This window comes from Pseudochaenichthys georgianus, chromosome 9 (genome assembly GCF_902827115.2).
Source record: "Pseudochaenichthys georgianus chromosome 9, fPseGeo1.2, whole genome shotgun sequence".
Lineage (NCBI taxonomy): Eukaryota > Metazoa > Chordata > Actinopteri > Perciformes > Channichthyidae > Pseudochaenichthys > Pseudochaenichthys georgianus.
In genome coordinates this window covers 17,239,843-17,259,955 of record NC_047511.1, presented here as the reverse complement: position 1 = coordinate 17,259,955, position 20,113 = coordinate 17,239,843, and the positions used below count along the sequence as shown (strand labels likewise).

The following is a 20,113-nucleotide window of genomic DNA, read 5'->3' as shown; positions in this document are numbered from 1 at the left end:
TTTCATTGCTCCAACCACCTACTCATAAAACAGCTCAATATAAGTCATACCACAACGCTAGCGAGTTGTGATGAGAAGTCATTCTTGGAAATGTGGGGAAACTAACCAAGGTAGAAGGAGATGAAGCTGCTGCTCGGGAAACACGGATACAGCAGTGTGAAACAACAACACGCAGCACAAAGTTAACTCCAAGTGGAATCAAATACACAATTGAAAACATAAATGAGTTGTATGGACACACGCCCACACAGTCAACTCAAAGCCGTCTCTCATATTTCGTATTACAAGTGTTTTACCTGTCATCGTTCTGAAAGGTCTGGTCCCCCAGCAGTAAGTCCCTGAAGCGATAGCGAGGTGGAAGAGGAGGCACCTCCGTGTCCACTTCCGCCATCTTGAGAGTCGAGATATCCAGGATCACGCCCGAGTTGCTGCTGTTGTTCATCTGCACGCTCTCAGTGGAGGGCCTGCGAGGGAGAAGGAATCTGCTAAACAACATGTGTTCTGCTATTCCACAGGTAATAAGGCTGCTGAACACCGGAGCTCTATTAAGTGCCTCGATAAACATTCATCTGTTTGTCATTTTGCAATTTAATTATTTATCGAAATAGTTATCACCGTAATAAACCATACTTAATTTAATCTTACTGTACAATCATTTGACATTCTGTTCTTGTATAAATCATAATCTGTATGTAGTCTTCTTGCACTATTTTTTATTTGTATTTTATTATATATGTTGCATCGTTGGAGGAGCTCGGGTCGTAAGATTTCCATTGCCATTTATACACTGTAGCTTATGTGCACATGACATTCAAACCTTTGAACCTTGAAATCTAGAAAAAGAATGGAATATCTTAACATAATAAGAAACCTACGATTGTTTGGATAAGATAAATATAAGAGAATGACTGGGAGGAAGGTTAAATGCTGGAAGTCTAAAGGCAGTTACAGGGCTATATAATGACAACGCACTGTTGGAAATCACAACGCACAATGTCCGGGGGCTTTATGTGCTACTGAAAGCCACCGCTTCATTCATCTTGAACAACAACCATCAGTGCAAAGGGAAAAAAAGGGCCCATTTATCTGTTCCATGAATACAGATTTTAAGTGAACATGGCATGCATTACTACACTTGAGTGAAGATTCTAGCCGAACTCGTAAGCTGTTTTCGGTCAACAAAGTTTAAACCTAAAATGTTTTGACAGATGGATTAAGAAAAAAAAGGCTAAACGTGGACCTGATTCTCTGAGTGGAAACAAGTCATGCATGAAAACACAGGATTTGACATTACTGTCCTATCTCACAAGTGTCGTGTTTTATTCAACAAAATAAAATGGACATATACAAGCGTGTGCATAATTAAAAAAGAAGAACTGACTGTTTTCCACCATCACAGTAGACCACAAATTATGGCAGTGACTTTTATGAAAAGACAAACTGCCTACTTCGTGATGACAGCATGCATTTGTGTGTGTAATGCATAAAAGCTGGCTGCCTAGTGGTTTGTGTTCCTACGGTGTCACATACAGGGGGATTCGGTAGATTACCTATCATCAGGAGAACTTGATGGTCTCCGTGGAGGGCTTGATGTCCGGCGTGGAGGGCTTGATGTCCGGCGTGGAGGGCTTGATGTCCGGCGTGGCGGGTTCATGGCTGCCTCTTTTGATTGACGGACAAGAGAAGGGGAGAAAGGGGAACAGTGAGAGAGTTTAAACACACATATTACAGATTCAGCACTTCCGCACTTAGCAAGGCTGTGATCCGATTACATTCACTGCAGTAACGCTCTTTAACGGTACAGTTAGATGTTAATGTGTTCCCTGTCTGACTCATGCTAGAAGAGTGATGTTGTTTCTACGTGTATATTGTAAGTAGCATGTTAGGTGGATTCATCTCAAAAAGAAAATTATTATTTTTTCTGTTCAGTGTGATTGATTATTTGTCTTTTTCTCAGAAGGATTCCAGAAAAACCCCAGTCCAGATTTTCTTCATAACTTTGTGGAAGGGTTAAGCAAGAGCCAAGGGCCAACCAATTCAATCCTGAAGCAGAATTTGATACAGAATGGAAAGACGCATTATTTTTCACAAAAATGGCCTTGGCAGCGGTCTGCACTGTATATTATAGTACTGTATAGGTATTATGTGTGCAACAGTGGTGAGGAAGGATCGCCTTATCAAGGTGCTGTTAAACCAATGTTCTGCCCACAAAACAACACAAGGAGAGAAAAATAAATAAAAATAGGACACTGCCATTTCTAAAACACCTACAATGCGAATGCATTTGCAATCTGGCTGAATATGAGGGGCTCATTAATGTGTATATGTTTCTACTTGAGTGATTCAATGTTAGACTTATTTCTAAGATGCTTCAAAATATCCAATCAAATTATGTATTGGTCTTCCGTTGAGATCTCTGTAGACCCTCCTAAAGCCTCCACAGGGAACAATAACTGTGTGTGTGTGTTGTGGTGTGCGTGTGTGTGTGTGTGTGTGTGTGTGTGTGTGTGTGTGTGTGTGTGTGTGTGTGTGTGTGTGTGTGTGTGTGTGTGTGTGTGTGTGTGTGTGTGTGTGTGTGTGTGTGTGTGTGTGTGTGTGGTCATCATAGTACAGTGTGGGCAGACTTGAGTGGGCTAATAGCTTCCAGACACATGCTCTCCCCTTATTAAGCAGTGAAAGCACAAACCCTCAGAAGCGGAGACAGAGGAAAGAGAGTGGAGAGATGACAGATTAGGGTCCTGGTGGGAGAAAGAAAAGACAAGAGAGGTACATGGGAAATAAAAGAGCTCATCCCAGAAGTATAATTAAACCATTGACCTCAATGTTTACTTGAATTGAGGGGAAAAGGAGAGGTTTAGATAAGCCAGGTGACAAGATTGATTTCAAAAGAGTTGATGTCTGGAAGTCCAACAAAAGGAGTCTTGTCCTCTTAAAAACCTCTGAGGGATGACTTAATGGATGAGGCAAAGTGACCACAACAACAGGGAGGAGAATTGCTCCCGGAAAGAGGCTTTCTCCCCTTAATGGAGAGAAAACTGCAATTGTATAAGAAAGAAAGCAGAGGAAGCATGGGGGGGGGGGGGGACATGCAGGGTACATATAAAATGTGTCTCTAAATTAACATGGTCCAGTGTGATCAAATCTGACATATAAAAGGTCTGTGAAAATCTGCAGTCTGCTTCATAAATATGTATTGCGGTAGGCCCATGGTAGATGCCCTACTTACTGTATGGCAGCTTAAAGCAGGGACCATCATACACATCTATAAATTATGATTTCAAGGTTAAGGTTTTCATCTGAAAAATGTACCTTACAGTATGATTATACAAAAATGAATCCATTATTTTGGACAGGGGTTCCTCTTTGTATCATAGTCACCATATGCAAAGATAAGTTTGTTGGTGACACCATTAAGCTCACACAACAACCTCCATGTGTAAAACAGGCATACTTTAGCAACTTCATTTGAATACAGCTGATAAACCAAAAACATCTGCATTTAGGTCAAGCATTAACATTAGGGTGTCAATCAACAGCAAAGCTAGCTACCTTCCATCTGAGCACCACTGCAACACTAAGGAGTAGGCTATGACATCATATAAACTATACAACTAATTAAGCTTAAGGGTTTAATTAAACTTACACACACACTATTAAGTCAGTGAGGATTTACATAATACTACAGATACCATTCCCCGTCCCATGTTATTGCATAGAAACTCAATAATACAAATACACCAAAGCTAAATAAACTTGTAAGTCACTGTGAGTAAAGTCAGGCTTCCTGAAGGAACATAGGCTAAGTCACATGGGTTAACTTCTTGCTAACTTGGTTTACCTGGCTGTTTTTTCGTGTCTGCCCGAGGTCCCATCATCGTAAACATGTGTTAGGTTTAGATAACCTCCCTGCACTGCTCGTGCAGCATTGCCTGTGTGATAGAGGAGGATGTTTCCCATCCAGGCGCCCCTGTGAGAGGTCTGGCATCGTTGAAAATGGTAATTAAAAAGGGGAGGGAAGTAGACTCCAGCAGTCAGAGGGCAGACAAGAGTCTACGGGAGTAGGCTTAAGCTTTCAGTCAAATAAAAGCGATGCATTGGCGACAAAAACACCGATACTTGACAAGCTAGCTTTCTATCGGCACTAAATTGACTGTGCTGCCGGTTTATTTAGGTTTGAGAGTAAAACAAATAGTCCCGGTCCTCGTTGCTGATTGGACGACACGCCTTCGAAACAGTAGTAATTAATCGCACACCTGACAGTTCATTTAAATATCAATGCGCGCTCGCGAATCCGTCACCACTGTCGCTTAGCAACAACTTTATTTCCTAGTGTTGACGAACTACATTGCTTGGCGGAAAGAGGACAAACTGCTTTTGTTTGTGCTAATCTGTCGACTAGCCTATATACCTGCGTTTCCACGTGACTTTTTTCATCTTAATGAGCTCGAATGTAACCTTTTTCAGCCGCTGTTACGTTTCTTAAAATCACAGTAAATAGGCTACCTCATCTGTGGCTTTCTCCTTCGCTGTGTTGCTGTCATATAACATTGGCTAGTGTATTGAAAATAAGGGCACGCTGTACTCCCTGCTGGTCTCCATGCTCTCCTGTCAGCATCAGCATCCTTTCCTTTCCAGGACAGAGCTGCACTTAGGGGGCCACTCACTAGTGCCTCCCCATCTACACGAGTGGGCTACTTGTGGTATATTCTGTGGATACTGATGTTTGATGCTGACAGAAAACTTCTCATAAAAAGGCTTTCAGTGAAATGATAAACCTAAGAATAGAAACTGTAATTGTGCATCGTCATGTTTTGCCCATCCCATTTGCTAAATAAAGTCACATTGTCTTTGTTGTGGAGATGCAAGACTGTGGCTTTTTTTGATTGCATTGTAAGCATTGTAATTGTTTGAAATGCCAGTTTGGATCTAGTGTAGGCTGTGTGTGTGTGTGTGTGTGTTTTTGTTCATCAGTCAGAGTCATCTGGTGGTAAGATGTTGAAAGTGCAACTGTACTGCATGTACTTGTGAATGCTATATAACAGTTACATATCATTCAATAGACGCAAGTAAATCTTTATTATACAGGCATTAACTTGCCTGTGTAGACTTTTGCAAAAACATTACAATGGAATTATACCACTACAGCCCCCAACATAACAAGTTATTTATTGATTATTCTTGATATATTCAACATCAATAATGGGGGATATACACAGTGCATGCAAAGCCCAGTTAACTTATAGTAATCAACAATCACTTTTAGGCAACATCTGTTATGTTTCATTTGTTAAAAACATACCTGCAAGAGCTCTGTCCTCTGCTATTTGTCTCACAATCGTCCCCCTCATATTGAAAAAAATATTCATTCTGTGTTCACCAAGTGACTATAGGCAGACACCGCTGGGTTGTGTGTCTCTCTGGAAAAGCCGCGTCGCTCTGTGTGCGTTCCTTGTGCTCAGCCTCTCCACATTTCAGCCCATTATTCTCCAGGGGAAAGAGCACTGAGCGTCATCATTTCAAAGCCCACACAGCCACTTATGCTTTCCCATGCCAACAGACAGATCTCACTCATTCGTTTATCTCACTCAGGATCTTCATTCCCACAGATTTCTTATCCACAACTTGATCCAGCCCATTTTCTTACCAGTTCTGTGGCTGAAGTGCCTTTTGGCAAATGTTTACACACGCTAAATGATGAAATATGATAGACTAATATGTTTACAGTCAATGCTGAAGGGCTATTTGAAAATATTATAGCAGCACAGATATTCCCAGATGCTAAGTGTACATACAACATATAGAAATATGATGAACATCTACATTTCATTTTTTGGTAGCAATTCCAAAAGGCTCATAACATATAAATCACATCATTACTCTGTATCATTATGCTGCTTTACAAGCCCATACTTCTAAAATATTCAGTAGCTTTCTCCACTTCCAAGAGCCAACTGAGTTTTTCACCTTCAAAATATCCCTCTACAAGACATCAAGGCTGAAATTGACTAAAATACTCAATGCTCAAAAGATTGTGTATCCTGTCACTTGAATCCTGCTTTAACCCAAAAAAAGAATCCAATCACCTCCATCTTTCTGGCTCATACATGTTACTTTCTTACATGCACATCAATATATTTACTAGTGGTATTTTATTTTGTGAAACACCAGTGATTATTTTTAAACTCTAACACTTTGAACATTGCACTCTGACATTTTTTAAATTGCAAGGCTGATGAATTTGCTGATATATTAAACATCCAGTGCTGGTCTGGCTATTATTATGGTGCAATCTATTTCTAAATCCAACTCTCTCACAAATACATATAACACCTGAAACTTATTTGCTGCTGATTCATCCTTCTAAAAGGGTATGTTTTTAAGCTCGACACATAAAAAGACCCATAACTTTAATGAAAATGTCCTAGCCTATAATGTCCTCTAATTTATTACGTGTAGTCATTTTGTACCGGCAGCTGCAGCTTTGGGTAATGCAGCGATGTCTCATTTTAGAGTGAACTCTTCAATTATACGGCCATTATGCAGCCTTATTTAAACCATATCACAATGTTTCTGTGGAGCCAGGCGTACATCCATTAGGCTATTTCTCTCTAACACCTCTGTCCTATTCATATAATATGAGCATTGTCGAGTCTCAGCATAGCACAGCCACTCTGCCTCCTGGATGCTTGCTCTTCATGCTTCCAAAGTGTCTAAAAACAGATGGAGAGGAAAACAGTGAGACATTGAAGCACTCAGATTCAGTAAGCAGCCTGAAGGCATATATTAGATAGGAGCCTTATATGAGCTCGGTGCATGAATCACAAAGTGACTTATTTGTCTGGCTGTAACTGCAGACTCTCTGGATATCAAGTATTTTTGTCCAACGCTTGAAATTTCCTGACAATGGTTTCATAATCACAAGAAAATCTGTATAGTATTCATTAATGTTACATTTACATTTCAATGAATAGCAGCAATCAGTTTGGATGATTGGACTATTCTCTATTCTCTTCTTCATTATTAAAGGTCCCATGGCATGCTTATCTGGTTATTACCCATCCCCTTGTGCAGTGGTGTAACAAGGTTGTGATTGGCCCCGGTGCAATTATTGTTTTGGGCCCCCCCCATCACCCCAAACATAAGCGCACACTGATGCGCTCACACACGCACGGACATACACAACCACTCAGAAGCGCCACATAGGCTATCAACAACAGCCTGCCCTGGCCTCAAACCGCCACAGCCTGACAACGGCACAGCGAACTAAGAAAAGGATTAAACCTGTTTCCTTGACGTTTGTCTCTGGGGAATGGGCCGGTAGGCCTACATGGACCGGTTGCTATAATATAGCTTTTGATTTTGGCGTCGGGGGTCTCAATAGCGCCATATAGTCCCCTATCGGTTGGGGCCCTTGGGGGAACTGTTGGACCACCGCTGGGCACAGCCAAATCCAGCCTCTCTCGTTAGCTAGCTCACCAGGCTCTGGGCCCCGGTGCGTTGCACCGGCTGCACCGTCGATAGTTACGCCACTGCCCTTGTGTGTTATGTAGCTTATTTTGGTCACAAACACAAAGTCACAAACCCTCAAAGTACACCCTGTAGCAAGTAAAACTCTAACACCGAAAAGACCTGTCTATGCTGCCCCAGAACGCCTCGTTGGAGATTTTTCTTTTTCCATTTTTTTCTTCCTAAGTATAGTAACGTAACGGTTAAAGTGACGTAACAGCTCCTCACACACACACACACACACTCACTCAGCCTTATCTTTTTTCAGCCGCGGCTCCACGGAATTCCGCGGTGTCTCGCTGTCTCGCAGACCCCACGCAGCAACCAGGAAACAACACCAGTAATCCAGCTCACACTGTCCGCTCCTCGAGCCTCAACGTCCCACCAACACGGCACCCAGACCCCACGCAGCATTCTCTTCTGTTTATCCTTACTGGTGTCGTTTTCTGGTTGCTAACGCCATTGTAACAGATAAACACTGATGTTCCGCTGTAACGGTGGTGGACTCATCAGAACAGAGTGGGCGAGCTGACCAATCAGAGCACAGTGGGCTCACAGGGAGGGGGGGCAGGAGCTCCAACAAGCCGTTTAGGACAGTGAATACACATACTATACAGAGATGCTGTATGAGAAACCAATGTGAGTTTGGAACAGTGAACAATGTAAATCTATTCTAGTATACCTCAACAATGGAATTATGATCAGTAGAAATGGCCATGTCATGGGACCTTTAACACTTGTAGTTATTGTCTTGCATGACTTTGACCAAAGTCAATCAACTTTTTCTGCACGCTATGAATTGATACTATCAACTGAATATTATCCTATTATACCTACCACTCTATTTTTTTTTAAATACCAGGGATACTCATTTAATTATTTTTTCAACGTTTTTCTTAAAATAAACACTACCCCCTTTTGCTATACTAGCATATACATCACACCATAAAACCTAACCTTTACTTGTTATACAAGGTTGTCGTTGTTTGCATGTTTATAACCCATTGTGTAAATGCTTTCATATCAATTACCATTGTATTGATTACTGTATAGCCAGCATGTCATGGCTGCTGTATATGCAAAAAAGGATAATACAAAAAAAAAGCCCAAAAATGTTATCCTAATGCAAAAAAATGTGACTGTTAGTCCTGGTACATAAGATATATTGTATTCTTCTGTAATTAGGACGTGATTATCCCTGTAAAGCACAACAACAAGAAATGGAAAAACATTGGAATAATAACTAATGGCTTGGCTCGATTTAAAAAAGGCCCAGCAGTTAGCAGTAAACAATCTATGGGTTGTCCCAACATAGATGTTCCTCTTACCTCCATGTGTTGGTTACGTGACAGTACACTTCAATTGTTTTCAGATTGGTGACACCATCAGAGCCTCCAACAGCCGTCAAGGCTCCATTGAACACTACAAGGGACAACTGAGGCACGAAACATAACAGTTGGTATGAGATGACAAAAATACATACAAAAACGATCAACACACCTTTCAGCCTTGATAGCAACATAGCTCTATGGATATTCATTTCCACATGTTGGTCAAGACCAACATATTTTAACAACCACTAAATTAATTGCAATGACATTTTGGTGATCCATTGACCTTTAAACACGTTTTTGATTAAACTATTCTGCAAAAATCTAGATCAATTGGAAAACAATTTTGTGCATTCATGTTGCCCAGAGAATGAGTTGTGTGATGCCTTTTCCTTCATCGTTACAATGACATCAACATTTGCATTTTGTCTGGAATGTCTTGATAATTAAAGGATCGATTGCCATGACGCTACAGACATTTGTTTCTCCCTAAGGATGAATTGTAATAATTGTGAGCCATTCTTTTTTCAAATGGGGCTATCAACGGCTCAAAATTGCTAATTGATCTGTATTTGTTTTATGAGTCTGCAACACTAATTGTATTACTATCGGCTTCATCTTTGTTTGTATTTATTGGCAAAAACATGCTAAACAAAAATGGTGAACATTATAATAAACATGATCCCTGCCAATCGATCCATGGCATGCCAAAGATTACAATTTAGTTCCCCCCAAATGTATTGTGTTCTTGTGTAGAAAATCAAAAGAAAAACATTTACACTGTGGGATCCAAATTATAATTGAAATGGAGCCAGGGATTCGCAAAAGAGAGGGACACATATATTGAAACAATAATGATCTAATTAGATATAATGTTTAACTTCACATTTATAAAAATCTTCTCACATATTGGCCAGCTTCTGATCCCAAATTAAAACATGTTGGCAGCAGAGGTCTCGTTAACCGAATATATTCAGATTTTTTTTTAACAATGACGGAAAAATCTGAAAGCAGTCATTTTGACGGATTAGAACAAACTCAGAACAGCGCCAAATTACTCGCAGCAGGGCTCCGGTGTCATGCCGTGTTATGGATGCCCGCCAAAAAGGAAATGATACCGTTTCCAGACCTAACTTTGCCGTACAAATCATGAAATGTCTGGGAGTTTATGCTTTACGCTGTGTAAGCATGCCCCCCCCCCCCCCCCCCCCCCCCCATTGACAGTTCACGCACGTGCTTTCCCCCCCCCCCAAAATAATGGATTTTGGGGGGGGTCACGATCCTATCCGTCAGTTGGCAGTGCACAAGGCCAAGAAAACCACCAGCTTCAGGCACTGGTCCCTGGTTGTAGATAGCTATGGTTAGAGACTCTTTAATAAAGTCTTACTTAAGCATGGGATCGGTTATCAAGACATGCTGACACTTGCTTTTCAAGGGAATTATTGTTAGTAAAAGCATGGCTGCCTGATGGTCCTTGAAATCCCTGAAGGTTATGAATTTAAATGGGAAAACTCATAATAAACAAACATGGCATACTAAAAGTCTAGAAGACTAGAAGTGGATCTTTTGATATTTAGTTTTCTATGTTCTTCTATAAAACCTGCTAGTTACTTATGATACAAATTATCAGTATTTTTACAGTTATGAATCCATATCCCTGATTATGCCATGAGTCCTTTTCTCTGAGGTCTGTAAGGTCCTTGAACAATCCTCTAATTTGACGTTTAGGACGGTCTGGGAATCCTCTAAAAGTCAGATGTTCAGAATGTATGGATTATATCGTTGGCAACATGCTGAATTTGAAGATGGTCAATTGGAAACCCTTCTGGGCCGTATATAATGAGAACCGTAACTTCTACTGAAGATTCAGAGGTAATCTCCTAAGGAAAATTGTGTCCATTACTCAGTCTTGTCAGTCACATTACCTCCCTCCATCCTGTCTGTTCTTATCATCTAGAATGTACAAATAAACTGGACCTTAAATCACAGGGGAGGCCTGACACCTGATCCGGTCTCTTAGTGATCCATTACTTACATTGTCCCTCTTGCTCCTCATGCGTTTGACAGGAGTCCACCGCATGTTGTCCGGGTCAAACCTCTCCACTCCGCAGAGCTCCAGGTTGAGCTCGTCTCTGCCTCCGGACACGTAGATGTGTCCCAGGTACACGGCGCAGCCCGCGTTCTCCCTGGGACTCAGCATGTGGGCGCATATCGACCAGGTACCGTCTACAGGGTTGTATCGCTCCACTGGGGGACATTTAGAAGATAGCAGGAGTCATAAGGGGCCATATCACATAATACACATCTGCTACACTGTATGAGTAACACTAACTTTTCCAGACTAACTTTGAGTTGTTTTTATTTATATAGAATAATATATGTCTAGGCTATATTGATCTAATGCAATTCTAGGTGTACATAAGGCACTCAAAATGTGTCTGTCGAAAAAAAAAACTAGCTATCGATCCTTTTAGTATCTCTTTTTATATAAATGTCTATAAGGCTATTTTCCAACCAATTTCCCAAGTATAGACCGTGAGTTTGATGTGATCCAAAAATGGTTGTGGGAATTTCACGTACGTGCACTTCTCACAGACTGAATTTGTCAGCAAACATAACCCTGTTTATCTTTGGCGAGGGCAGGGGCTTGGGAATGCTGCTGTGTGTGTGTGTGTGTGTGTGTGTGTGTGTGTGTGTGTGTGTGTGTGTGTGTGTGTGTGTGTGTGTGTGTGTGTGTGTGTGTGTGTGTGTGTGTGTGTGTGTGTGTGTGTGTGTGTGTGTGTGTGTGTGTGTGTGTGTGTGTGTGTGTGTGTGTGTGTGTGTTACTGTAAATCATCCCACAAGTCAAAAGGCTGTCAAATACAGCTGAGATTTTTTGTTTCCATCAGTACTGGAAACAAGTCAATTCACAAAATGCCTACAAGCTACAGAAAAACAACTGTTGGCTGTTGGTAGGCAGCATTCCCACATAAATACATTCATGATATGGCTTGAAGCTGCTTTTGTTTATTATTTGATTCAAAGTTTTAGTATAATTTATGCCAGTCATATTAACACAAACACTCAACAAGCTCTGGCAGTCAATTAAAACAAGTGTTTGGAATGCATTTTTAATTGAGTTTTCCAATGGCGAGCACTTTTTCGAATAAATGTATCCTTTTATTAATTTACCAAAACAAAAACGGCCAACATTAGTTAGTGACAGTTTCTATGTTGTTATGATTTGCTGGACCGCTCTGTTTGAATTGATTTTAGATTGAATTACTTTGGGTGTTGGGCTGACAGTTTGTGAGAGCTGAGGTTTGACGTTTGGGTTCCTGAAGTATTGTAAGCCGTATTTTAAAGTGTTAAGGTTTGAAATTAAGTGTTTTATAACATGCACAATAAGGATAAGGAAGATAAACTGTTATAAGGGTTATTAGGTCACCCACATGCAGATATCCCCTTCAGTGTATATGTCTTGTGTGTTGGTGTTTTATAGAAGGTCCAGGGAGTGTTTTACGACATCTATGTGTTTTATACTTTTTATGCTCTCTTGTAGATCTTTAAAGGTTGTATGTTACTCTCTAGTGGGACTTACTCACTAAAAGTATGCCATGCTTTCAAGCATTACATTTTAGGAGCATAAACACACAAACACTGTTTTTGAGCAATTGTTTCCTCAGCCATCTCTCTCTAGACAACTGATTTTAAGTTGCTACGATATATCAAACATGGTCTTTTATCTGTAACCACATATCTCACCTGAGTTGAGAGCCATCACCCCATCATTGCCCCCCATCACGTACAGCTGACCCTGCAGCACAGCAGCCACCCCCCCACTGCGTCTGCCCAGCATCGCTGCCTGCTTGCTCCATGTGTTCATGCTCGGGTCATACCTGGAACAATGAAAGAAAATCTGGTTAGCAACACCAATTTACCAAAGTAGTCTGACTTTCAGAATCATGCTATTGCATAACTCAAATTAAACCATGTCTTTGTTCCTTTCTCTGAGTCAGCCACTTCAGATTGCTTTCACAGTAATGCGAGATGTCAGACAATTAAAATAATTATAACTTCACTCAAGATATACATACGAGACAGCCTGTCTTACTATGAAAAATGTAAATGTGATTTAAACACAGACAAATCATCTCTTAGAAAAACCAAGAGAAGCCTTTTAAATTCTGTTGTTTTGATTGGAAAAATAGTAGTCCCACTGTTCAGGAAATGTTTTGAACTCAGTGTTTGTTAACAGTAAGGCAAGACACTAGAGGCAAAAGCATGATATATTTTAGGCAAAAACATTCACAATTCTAATTAAGGTGTTTGTTTAATTACTGTAACTGTGTTTATTTGTGTCTTTAGATTCCTCCAAAATGTACCAAAAGTTAGTAAAGTTCGAATTAGTTAATGGCTTAGAAAACTTAGAAAATATTTGAGCATCTGTAAGTTATGAACTTGGGTAAGATCGATGTCATGATGACATAGTTAAAAGGATTTTTGATTTTCTTTTTATGTATCACATTTGATTAAATCTTACATTACATGAATTGAAAGGCTGCCTACAATGATATATTTCTCATGCTCTGAGCCAGACATCTCATTTAATCTAATATTCACTGAACTTGCCAGTTTCATTTGAATCTACATTTTATTTTAAATGGTTTTTTGTACAAAGGGGTTTGTCATTCTATTGTTAATAGCCATATTTGTCTAACATTACATTTATTAAAACATTTATACTGGGTGTTGCCAGCATTTTCTGATTCATGGAGTTACACAAAGATCTACACAAAAAGTAACCAAATGGGACAATAATTGTTCAGTTTTTTTCGCTGGAAATAGTATAAGCAAAGCAGCACATATTTAGAATAAGACTAATTTGCATTTAAAAAAATGTGGGGAAGGTTTATGGTTATGTAAGTTAAATCTTTACCATATGTACCTGTAGTGTCTCCCCTTAAGACGATTCACAGGTTATATCAAGAAAAGAGATAGATATTTTGTAGCACTCAGTACCTCTCCACAGTATTAATAGCAGCGATGCCATCGTGTCCTCCAATGGCGTATAGGTATCCGTCCATCTCCACCAGACACACTCCGCTGCGGGGGCTGCTCAAGGGTGCTACATCTGTGCTCCAGCTGTCTGTGTTGGGGTTATACCTGCCAATGGGGGGGTCAAGGAGTGCGGATGTCAAAGTGTGACATCAGGTTTTGCCAATAACAACTTGAGTGGAACAAACACAGGCACATGCTTTCATATACATGTGTGTATCTTGTTTTTGGTGTCTGCAATTGTGTGCTTTTGGAAGACATCGGCACTGAGAGAAATACAAATGTTTTGGGCATCTGTATACATCTGCCAGTGTTTCTTCTCCACTGTTGGGGCTATTACAAATGTTTTCCCTCCATTTAAGACCATCATATGAAACCCACATCCCACAAAAAAACACTTTGGCATTTTTGTTTTTCTTGACGTCTGCAATTCCGTCTAAATATCAGTGCTGTAACCGGCTGTCACCAACCCTCAGCCATTAACAGCTGATCAGTCTGGGACAGGTCGTTCTCAGCTGGGCTGCAGCCAAACGGGGGGATCATTACGGGGTCAGCTGGCTGCAGCTCAGATAAGGAGTGGCTGTCTGTGGGAAGTGGGCACAGAGCCAGTTCCTATGAGACATCTGATAGAGAGGAGGAGGAGAGGAAGCGGGATGTGTGTGTGTGTGTGTGTGTGTGTGTGTGTGTGTGTGTGTGTGTGTGTGTGTGTGTGTGTGTGTGTGTGTGTGTGTGTGTGTGTGTGTGTGTGTGTGTGTGTGTGTGTGTGTGTGTGTGTGTGTGTGTGTGTGTGTGTGTGTGTGATTATTTTAGACTTTATAAGCCTATGAGGAATAGATACCCTGGCAACATGAAGCTGAGGGAAATCCCAGAGTTAGGGCTTAAGTTCGCCTCTGACAAAAAAAGATGGCTTGTGGTCTGAGGGTCTTCATTGAATTTCTGCCTTAATGCTGACCTCTGCTGTTCAGTGATGTACACAACAACAACAACACATACATGAAGAGCTATCTCTGTCATAATGCTGAACCTAAGTGATTTAGTTATATGTACTGTATGTGATGATGGAATTGAAAAAAACATGTTAATAAGTATATTTGTGATATTGAAAATCAAATCAAGTTTTATTTATATAGCACAGTTATAAACGATTTTTGGTCGAGCCAAAGTGCTGTACATATAATAAAAATAGCCTAGAGACACTTTACAGCAAATACAACAGCACAAAATAACAGCTTTTATTTTTGTTTTGTTCGATGTTCATTATTTTTGGATGCCATTCCAGCCTTGCCTGATTTAAAAAACGTTTCTGTCATGGAGTAAGTGTTTAGGTGTTTTCTTATTTCTAATTGATGCTGCTTTTCTGATAAGAAATGCACAGCCTCTTATTAAATCAGCACTTTGATATAACGGGTATGAAATCCAATGTGAGGAAACAAACACAATGGGTTTAAATGCTGAAATGAGGTTCTCAGAGCAAGAAATCCTTTGCCTTGAGGAGCTCAAGGTAAACATGACATGGGAGAGAATATGAAGTTGGACATTTGGAGATACAAAATAAATGAATGCACAACCTGTCAGTCAAAGACGTCCAGAGCCTGTACTGTGTCTCACCTCTCCACACTGCTGTAACAGCGGATGTGGTCCTCCCCCCCCACTGTGTAGATCATGCCGTCCAGCGTGCCCACGGCCACTTTGCCACGATTGTTGACCATGCGTGCTGCAGCCCGCCACTCATTGTACTCAGGACAGAACTGCTCTACCAAACAGGATGGGTCCTCCTGGGTCCATCCCCCCACTGCCAACACAAAACGCATTATTTAAATACAATTTCTATGTCAAAACATACCTTCTTCCTCCTTTCTATATTAATTGGGACAGAAGAAAATGTGTCTTTCACAGTACTTCCTGTTTTTTCAATGATATTTCACTTATTTAGCAGTTCTCTACATGCTGTTAAAGCAGTAAACAAATGAAAGTGGACCTGATAGTATTGAGCTTTTTTGTCTGGTTTCCATGGTGATGCTTGGCAGAAAGAGGTGCGATCCAGGAAAGTGAAAAATCATTTACAAGACTGCAAATGCACAGATGGGTGACAAATGAAATAAAAAACATTAACCCTCAACATCCAGAGCAGCTCCAGAGCTTTTTGGCAGGGACTTAACAACCCTCTTGAACTCTGAAAATCGTTCAAAATGTATTTCCTTTTTTTGTGTTCTGATGCTGGAGGTAGACAGAATGCTGTTTAACAACATCTCTGATTCTAACTGCTTATTGAAAAGGCCACAGGACTGGAGTCACAGCATGTTTTATTCTCAGTTCCCCCTTTAAGGCGTGTTATGTTCCTCCACTCCTTCACTGAGGTTTGTTCTTTATTTTGTCACCTGTCAGAATATTTTTAAGAGGACATTGTATGCCAATTTTCATAACTTTATTTTTTTGCATGCACAAAAACGTTGCTATAAGTTATGTAATACGCTTTAAGTTGATTCGGCCCTTCTCCTTCAATATGATCATCACGTTATTTAAATACTATAGAGGCTAAATGTGTTCACACAGTTTATAATCTATCTTTGCAGCTCTCTGTGTCTGGTTTCATCCTGCCTGACTCTCCTTGAGGGGATGAACTGTTGTTCTGAAGACTCTGCTCGAGGTGAAACACATAATAATGGAGAGCATTGATAGTTGTCTAGAGAATTATATGTTGGCTCAATAATAACAGAAATTCCTCCCCTGCATCTGCCTCTAGGAGCAATTACAGTCAAAGGTGACCACAGTAGTCCCTTGACGGCACTGATGCCATGCAGAAAGTGTAAGACTCAGCAGGAAATGGTCTTTAAATTGGTCTCAGAAGACCATGATGTTTTGAAACATTTAATGAGCATTACAAACTTCTTAAAAAAGGCTCATGTTTACTTAAAAGTAGATAAAAACTGTTCACGCAAAACATTTAATTTAGCCGGCTCAGTTTGAGAATCACAATCATTGCTAAGATTTGCAACTATATCATTTAATTGTAAAGCATTTTGTGAAGGTATATTCTAAGAATGTATTAGGGCTTTCACAGAGTTGGGACGCTTCTAAGGGCTATTTTAAATGAAAAATGTTCAAAATGGATGCAGCAGAGGCCAAAATATAGTTACATCTTGTTGTTTAGATATTTCCATTTTGTTTATTTGGGACAAGAAACTTGAGAGAGTTAAGTTAAATACAGTAGGACCCAACACTGTTCAAGGTCTGAGGCAAACATAATGCTACATTTACTTTTGTTAACTGCTAATAGGTCAAAGAGATAGCAGCCGCACTGGACAACATTGTGGTATGATCTGTCAATCACGAGTTAGCCATGCCCTTAAACATGCTGCTTTAACATATTCCACTTTTAATGGGACCATAATTTACATATTGATCATCAGTTTGTTTTGAAAGCTTGCAACGAGCAATTGAGAATCAGGGTCGTTCTCTTATAGACTTCTAAATCTGACTTATTTTTTGCCTATGAGTCAGGTCACCTTCAGACAGAATGCAGGATCAAGGCACTTACTGCTTTGGCTTCACTTTTCATACCTGGAGGTTGCCACTTGTTTCCTTTCATCCTACTTTTCCCCACAATGCAACCAGATAACTTATTTCAGAATACTTATTTCCAAAGAATGGGCTCTTATCTTTTCTGCCTTCCATCCAGAGCGCAGAACTACAACAATGTAAGCTGCAGTTTAAAGCAAGAAGTCAGTATGCTTTAAAACTCTACTTTTAAGATGTACAACTGAATGCAGCAACTGACCCACAAACATCATGTCTTTTCTCTTGCTGAGCTGTCTGCGATGGGACAAGGGGGTGCGGCGACTGCGAGGGGACCCTCCTTTTCTGTCTTTGATCAACCTATGACCGGTCTCTGGCTCCAGGATCGCCCTGAAACACACAGAGATCAAATATAAATGAATAATAAAGTAGAAATTAACATGTTGAGTGATTTTGAGGTCACAACTTACTCTAAATGGAAGTATTAAGCTTATGTTATTCCAATATTTACCAATATACCAATTTTAAATTAGTATTTTTGATGGTATACATTTTCACTTTATATATGTATAAAACCATGGTTTGTATAGCTCATTTAAAAACGATGCTTTAATTAATCGTGTGATGTACAGTCACAATATCACCTGACGCTGTTACTTCCAAGTGCTAATACCTTGCTGCAATTACAAAACATCCCTTTAGTCAATTTAGCATTTCTTAAAGAACCACCCAAGAGTCTCTGAATCAATTTAAATATTCTTACCCTTGTTCATTGCACACCCCCATGATTTATCCCCTCAGCACTTTGCTCAGGCTCTGCAGTAAAGATTTGCCTCAACGGAGCTTTTTGGTGTCAGTCAGGTCTCCTGCTTTATCTCTCCACACACCGCTCTGTTCCCTGCAGTCTTTCCTTAAACTACTGCCTGTCACAGCCATCCCCTTGGAACGGCATTGTACTTGACCGCAACCCCCCCTTGGCTACAACCCCCACCCGCATGCAACTTCTTCAATGATTCATTGCACCCCCATCCCTTCAGCCTGAAACCAAAGACCTCCTGTCACACCCTGGTTCAGCTTCCTTTTGACAACTGTCATGCTGGAGGAATTCCAGACATGTACTTTATTTTAGATTCAGATGTGACTCCATTAATATCCATTGTGCTTCTTTGCTGTGCTTGCCTCTCTTATGTAATATGTTAATCTACATATTTCCTTTTTTCCTTTTATCTGCACACTCCCTTTTACAGTAAATGTCCTCACTGTGGGGCGAATAGGATTTCTGTTATCTGATAAGCTTCTCTTCTTAATTGATGTGATTGATACCACAAACAGGAAACCATGCATGTGTGAGCTGTGGTGAAGATTCCATGGATGAAGGTACTCGCTTTTGCTTGTTATAGAGATGTTTCCCTCTAGTGTACTGTGACTGCACCATTAGTGGGGACGGAAGCATTAGTCTTCACCATTTTACATTCTCACAACAGGGCTCCAGATATGTGTAACTGTCTGAACAGGAACCCGTCAGCTCCCTCCTGCAAATCTCTCACCCATTGCAACGCTCTTCTGCGTGACTACAGCATGCAGCAGGACGCATGTATTTATAACTGTGTCCAGCTAAAACGCCTGAAAAGGTATAGTGATTCATCTCGTGAAGGTCGAGGAAGATAGGTCGAATGCAAATGTTATGTAGTCGCTGCTGTTTTGTTGTTAGTACATGGCTTCTAGGGCTAACTGACTCACTAGCATTATGCAGATAAATCCAATAGATATACACACACACACACACACACACACACACACACACACACACACACACACACACACACACACACACACACACACACACACACACACACACACACACACACACACACACACACACACACACACACACACACACACACACACACACACACACACACACACACACACACACACACACACACACACACACACACACACACACACACACACACACCAAGTGAAGCAGCTGCTCTACACCTGTTGACGAGACCTTCAGATTAAATTCAGCAGGAGAAGATTCCAAGGTCTTGAGGTTTAAAGACTGACAATAGATCCTCTGAATTATCCATATTGGAGTATATGAGACTTCCCCGAAGGCCCTCCTGAGATGATCAAAGTTCTCTCCTCTGAAATATCCAGAACAGACTCTCCTCAGAGAGCTCAGAGACACCCAAACACTTGGCTGCCAGCTTTCATTTTGCCCTTTTGTGAACTTGACAGCTTGTACTGCCCGTAGAGCAGCTTGAGCCATTCGGCAGTAAAATCCCACATTTTTAGGAGGTCATGGGTTTATTTAGGTCTGTGAGGATAAAAAAAAACTGCTGACAGGCCGCTAACTGGATCATAAACAGGTTCCTCGTGAAAGTGGGGAAGTCTTCCTGGACCTGCATCAAGATGGACAAATAAAAAAAGGAAAAGTAGTATTAAATTATTTATCTTCAAAACCGGCTACAGAGAGAAATCATGATGTTGTTTGGTGGACATCTGGTCCTTTACCAAAGTCACATTTTATTTTACCTTGTTCATTAAATAGACTTTTTTGAAATTCGGCTTTTTTTGTATTATATTTGTATTTAATCTAGTGGAAGTGCAGATCCCCTGTCCTCCACCAGAGGGTGCTGCAGCACCCTCAGCACCCCTACTTCCTACGGCCCTGTATCAGAGGCTAACTGAACTTTGTATTATGTGTAACAGCAACA

At 40.6% G+C, this 20,113-nt stretch overlaps 2 protein-coding genes across 6 annotated transcripts in view; both read right to left on the bottom strand.

Moving 5' to 3' along the window:
* kcnt1b (potassium sodium-activated channel subfamily T member 1b) overlaps nucleotides 1–3,968 on the bottom strand; it is an 86,009-nt gene extending 82,041 nt beyond the window's left edge. For all 5 annotated transcript variants that reach the window (XM_034091137.2, XM_034091139.2, XM_034091140.2 and 2 more), the window contains exons 1-3: nucleotides 3,839–3,968; nucleotides 1,551–1,662; nucleotides 297–464 (exon numbers count right to left, since the gene is read on the bottom strand). In XM_034091137.2, the coding sequence (XP_033947028.1) occupies nucleotides 297–464; nucleotides 1,551–1,662; nucleotides 3,839–3,884 (326 nt within the window). In that variant the 5' untranslated portion in view covers nucleotides 3,885–3,968. The remainder of the gene's footprint in view (nucleotides 1–296; nucleotides 465–1,550; nucleotides 1,663–3,838) is intronic.
* A 1,395-nt stretch (nucleotides 3,969–5,363) lies between these two features.
* On the bottom strand, nucleotides 5,364–18,326 carry LOC117452475 (kelch-like protein 20). The gene is made up of 8 exons (XM_034091143.2): nucleotides 18,154–18,326; nucleotides 17,653–17,780; nucleotides 15,483–15,666; nucleotides 13,839–13,982; nucleotides 12,582–12,715; nucleotides 10,873–11,084; nucleotides 8,835–8,941; nucleotides 5,364–6,710 (listed from the first exon to the last, which is right to left on the bottom strand). The coding sequence occupies exons 1-8, from the start codon at nucleotides 18,174–18,176 to the stop codon at nucleotides 6,653–6,655; spliced, it is 990 nt and encodes a 329-aa protein (XP_033947034.1). The 5' UTR covers nucleotides 18,177–18,326; the 3' UTR covers nucleotides 5,364–6,652.
* Between the last annotated feature and the right edge of the window lie 1,787 nt (nucleotides 18,327–20,113).

Excerpts from the sequence above, each read along its gene's own strand:
- LOC117452475 (XM_034091143.2), bottom strand. The coding sequence starts at position 18,176 with ATGGGGGTGTGCAATGAACAAGG. Across the intron at positions 13,983-15,482 it reads TGTTACAGCAGTGTGGAGAG|GTATAACCCCAACACAGACA; the intron begins GTGAGACACAGT and ends CCCCATTGGCAG. Across the intron at positions 8,942-10,872 it reads TGAGGAGCAAGAGGGACAAT|TTGTCCCTTGTAGTGTTCAA; the intron begins GTAAGTAATGGA and ends TTCGTGCCTCAG.